Source organism: Brassica oleracea, chromosome C4 (genome assembly GCF_000695525.1).
Source record: "Brassica oleracea var. oleracea cultivar TO1000 chromosome C4, BOL, whole genome shotgun sequence".
Taxonomy (NCBI): Eukaryota; Viridiplantae; Streptophyta; class Magnoliopsida; order Brassicales; family Brassicaceae; genus Brassica; species Brassica oleracea.
The window spans coordinates 8,719,178-8,724,491 of NC_027751.1; the positions used below are offsets into that span (position 1 = coordinate 8,719,178).

General features: G+C 38.9%; 1 protein-coding gene across 1 annotated transcript; it reads right to left on the bottom strand.

The window, feature by feature from the left end:
• Window positions 1-2,413: 2,413 nt before the first annotated feature.
• LOC106338031 (uncharacterized mitochondrial protein AtMg00310-like) lies at window positions 2,414-2,905 on the bottom strand. The gene has a single exon (XM_013777102.1). The coding sequence runs from the start codon at window positions 2,903-2,905 to the stop codon at window positions 2,414-2,416; it is 492 nt and encodes a 163-aa protein (XP_013632556.1).
• Window positions 2,906-5,314: the final 2,409 nt, after the last annotated feature.

A 5,314-nucleotide genomic window follows, 5' to 3' on the forward strand; every position in this document is an offset into this window, starting at 1 on the left:
TTTAAATAAGAGTAGAATTTAATACCCGTAGGAAGCAAATAACACTAGTATAAGGGAGAGAGTTTATTATAAGGAAGAAGAAGAAGATGTAATGGTTCTTTGATTATAAACTCTTGTTCTTGTTTATGGTGTACAAAAGAGTGAGATGAGTGATGGTATTTATAGTGAACAACAATACATAAAATAACAAAGATGGTGCTTAATTTGGTAAATGAGTGGGTGATCATAGTGCTTGATGAGTAGATGATCATAGTGCTTGAGTTGGTAAAGAAGTGGAGGATCATTTCAAAGTTTATCTTATAACAGGTTCCTTAAAAGCATTGCTTTGTTTTTCAGACAGCTTCTGACTGAAGGTTTGGGTTGTTGGCTTATTGCGCTTTTAGTTACTACTCTCTTTGAAATTTTCAAAGACTTTTTAATCAAAACTAAAGTAATAGTGTAATGAATAATGACACTTTGAACACACAAAGAAAGAATAATGACACATGTGTTTCCTTCTCGAGTCTCTATGTTAAGGAAAATATTGACAATCACGATATTAAGTTCTATAAATAGATATATCAATTTGCTCACTAATCATGTCAAACTTATGATATGATGTTCTTTAGCAAAATTCCAAAATATGACTTAAATATGTAATAATTTACCGAGGGATTTGGTGGACATAAAAAATTCATATAAACTAGTGAGCCATAAAATTGAAAACCTTAAATAAATAACATATAAAATATGAGTACCGCCATGGGTTCGATTCTCCTTGGCCACCCGGGATGTCTGCTAAGAAAACGCGGATCCTACGGACCTCGTAGTGATTAGTCATTGGGCCTAGAAAACTTTTGCGATTACACTACGATTATCAAAAAAAAAAAACATATAAAATCTGGAAATGAAAATAATATGTTTTTTCTTATCAGAGAAAAATAAAGAAAGAAAATTATGTTAAATAACATAAAATAAATAACAAGAATACAAGATATTTTCGAAATGTTTCCAAATGTCGACTGCATCGATCAAAAGCTCTAATGCTCCATGCATTCTAAGTTAGGTCACATACTCATGCAATTAAGTGGTGTCGTGTGTGTGTAGAAAAGTATGGTACATAACTTTGGTGTGAGTGAAGATATATAACTCAAATTATCGGGAATAATTGCAAAGAAAGTTTCACATTGGTAAAGAGAACAAAATTTTTTTTTTGTTCAACGGAGTACTTAAATTAAAAAACCTGAGCCTGAAGCCCAAATGTTTAGGTTACAATAAAATGAGGAAGATGGGCCTTTGCCAAACAGTCAGCAGGTTCATTCGCAGCATGCGGAATAAACACAAAACGAACAAAGGAAAACGGAGATGATAGAGAGAAAGCAAGAGAGTCGATATCTGAAAGGATTCCATACAGATCGATAGTCCAAACTTTCTGGTTGATGGCTTTGATGAGCCCTTGTGAATCTGAGCGAAGATAGATGTTAGTGAAGTGTAGAGAAGCGGCGTTGAGGAGCACTCCTCTGATGGCGATTGCTTCAGCCATGCAAGGGGAGGAGACATGGTTCAGAGACAGGGTCTTTTGCTACAAAACAGTCGAAGATGAATCCGTAAAGATCCATGCGATCCCCGCGGAGTCTGATTTCCAGGCAGCATCAGTATTACAGAAGACCGTGGAATCCGGGAGTGGTGAGAGTTGCAGGGGAGGCTTCAGTCTGGGACCAGACAGCGTAGGATTTGCGATTTGGGCTTGCTCCCACTCCTTCAGCGCTCGAATCGATAGGTGGAAGACCTCTGTGGTAGTTGAGAGGCGGTTTTCAAAGAGGAGCTTGTTCCTGGCGATCCAGAGATTCCAACAGATCCAGGGCAATAGATTACCCCGGCACCCAAAGGGGGGAAGGTTCTTCCATGTTTGGGACGATTGCAGGAGGGTGGGGAAGGTTGTGTGAGCATCGATCTGAACTTGGGTGGTCCACGGGCTGAAACTCCAAACTTCAGCAGCGAAACTACAATGGAGGAAGATATGATCAATGGACTCCACTTCCCCGCAGCGTGAGCAGAGAGTATGTGCTAGGAGGCTTCTCTTCTGGAGATTCTCACCGGTGGGGAGAGACATCTGAAGTGCTTTCCAAAGGAAGAATTTAATCTTGGGGAGAAGCGGTGGATTCCATACAAATTTCTTCCAATTAAAGTTCTCTGGGAGCCAGGTGAGGTTAGAATGAATAACTTGAGCCTCCTGAAGGGAGAAGTAGCCTGATTTAACCGAGTAGACACCTGACTTCTGAAGAGGCCATATGAAGGAGTCTCGATTCTCAAGAACGCTTGGTTTGATGGAAAAGATAAGGGAGGCTAGTTCCGGGAGCAACATGTTAATGCGTTCCACATTCCACTCCTTTGTTTCTCTAGTGAGGATGTCAGCCACCATCAAATCCTTATCTTATTCGAAGACTGGGCCAAAGGGTTTCAGATTTTTCTTCGGTTGGATCCAAGAGTCGTTCCAGACATTCGTAGTCTCTCCATTGCCAATAACTTTACCAAGATGTTGGAGGAGAAGGTCTCGGCCTTTGAGGATACCCCTCCATCCGTGAGAGATGCTTGTATTGGTTTCTACCTTCAGAAAGGACGTCTTGTGGCAGTATTTACCCAGGATGATCCGCGAGAAGAGACAGTCTGGAGCTGTTATCAATCTCCATGCTAACTTAGCAAGGAGAGCTTGGTTGAAAGCTTGAATATCACGGAAGCCAAGACCCCCAAGGCTTTTCGGTTGCGTGAGCTTCTCCCAGGAGACCCAGCAGATCTTGGTTTCTCCTGGTTTTTGATCCCACCAGAACCTGGTGAGGACAGACTGGATACGCTTGCAGAGACTCACGGGCAGTAGGAAGCAAGTCATGGCGAAGTTAGGGATCAGTGAAAGTACAGACTGCAGCATAGTTGCTTTCCCTGCTGTGGAAAGGAATTGTGGGGACCAGCTAATGGAACGTTGGTGCATTCTATCCACAATAGAGGAAAATAAGTCCTTCTTCCTTCTCCCGAAGTGCTCGGGAAGACCAAGATATTTTCCTACTCCCCCTCCTTACTTATTCCTAGAGTTTGCTTAACCCTTACGGTAAAGAGAACAGAGTATAATGCATTTCCATCATATTCATTGGTTTTGAGGTGTGGGATCTATACGTACGATGGAAGGTCTACTATATTGCTTTTGCTACGTTTCTCTTAATTCCTATCTAAATTGCTCAAGCAGCATACCATTTCGCACAATCTGCATCTCGATTCTATGTTATATTGAACAAAAGACGTTTAAGTAGCGCTAAGAACAAAATTCTGGTTTTGATGTATATATATGATGATGCCAACTCTCAATCTCTTCTTGTTAGATAGAGTATAGTTAAGACTAGTAGAAATCGAAACCAACTCGCAATCTCTTCTTGGTATATCATTTACTGAGATGTGAGAGCAGACCATTAATCAGCGGCAGATCCGTAGATGTAATTTGGTTGAGATATAAATTAAGGCTATGTAATTATTATGACTAATTAAGGGTTCCATTATTTGATTGATAGAATATTAAAAGCTTCTGACTAACGGATCCCTTATTTGATGGAAACGATTCTCTTCTAATCTTCTTCGTGATTCTTCAAATCAAATTCAATGATGTCATCTGACGTAATGGAGCAATTGTACTTGAGCTACTTCTTTTATAAGCTCAGTTTGTTAACCTCGCAACCTTTAATCCCACTCAGAAATATTATATGTACATATTGCGAATATTATATGATCGTTACGATATATGCATGAGCAGCCTATCAAACTTGGAGACTTGCTTTCTATCCATGCCTGACTTTACACCTCTATAATGCCCATGCATGGGTCCCTCTCTCCACCCCTGTCTCTCTCCGAACACAATAGGAACAGGAGGGAGAGAGATGTGAGATTGAAGCAAAGCAAGAAGAACACAATTGTGACTTGTGTCAAAAATAGGCTTTTCATTTGACTTTTTTTCCTTAACTTTCATTTCATTCCATAGAGTGGTGTAAAAAGACACTTGTGCTTTTCCTTTCCACTATGTTATTTCAATATCATTGCTGCGTCGATTTCCCATTTATGGAGCAAACTCATGTTTTGTTTTCGGTTTATTTGTGTTATATATTTGGAGTTCATGATAAAGCTTGATTAGCTATTATGAATGCTTTATTGTTGTTGCTTATCTAGTTTATAAGCTACATTACAATTTACAAGTTTAAAGTTTGATAAGCTATTATTGATGATTGTTGTTGTATATAGTTTTATAGATTATATAACAATTTATAGATTATTTTTTTGCCGTGATTTATGAATACTGAGAGGAGCAAGTGGGTCAGTGGTCGCACCACCTCTGCTGCCATCTCACCAAGCGGGGTTCGAACCCTGCAACTGCCTCTATTAAGAGGAACTACTAGGCCATTGTGCCACAGAGAAAAAAAAAAAAAAAAGCGGAATAAGTTAATACGTGCTAATTTATAGTTAACTAAGAACGTCATTTATTATAGTTTTAAGAGATTTATTTTAGTATTATGTAAAACAATTTTAGAAGTTACAAATCCAAGTAAATTTTGGAGTCATAATGGAAAAGTAGTGTTCAGCGCAAATTGATATCTGATTTCGATCCACCTCTGACCAACCAGTATATACTTTGCATCGTACTTACTGAATATATAATGAGATTAGGTATTAGCGATGGATCACCTAATCAACTTTCATTCTCCCACTCGATGTTATCTGTCAAGTGATGACATATATTTAGATGAAAACTCGGCCGTTCCATTAGTACAAATGTTGGGTTGAGGTTGTGAGATAAGTTTCAATTCTACTGATCAGTCTAAATCTCAATTATACACTAAACTAGACTCATTGTGCTTATATCAAATTATTAAAAAATATCACATCAGTATTTTTATATCATTTTCAAAAAAATTGTTCGAACCTTGGCTCCATGAAATTAGGGTTTTCTTTGGTGGCATCTCTCTAACCTCGAACTTCAAAATACCATTGTTGACAAATAAAAAGAAAAATGATGCATGTTCCACTGCAAGAAAACACCGGTATTCCGACGACAAATATCGTCGGTATGTCCTCGGAATAACGGTATTCCGAGGACATACCGACGAGAATGGTCGTCGAAAATTTCTCGTCGGAAAGTAAAATTTCTTCGGAATTTCCTCGGAAAATTCCGAAGGAATACCGAGAATCAAAGATTCCGAGGACATTCCGAAGAAACATTTCCTAGGACTTTTCGTCGGTATCTCCTCGGATATTTCCGATGGAACGGTCCTCGGAAACATTCCGAGAGAAAAGAGGTATC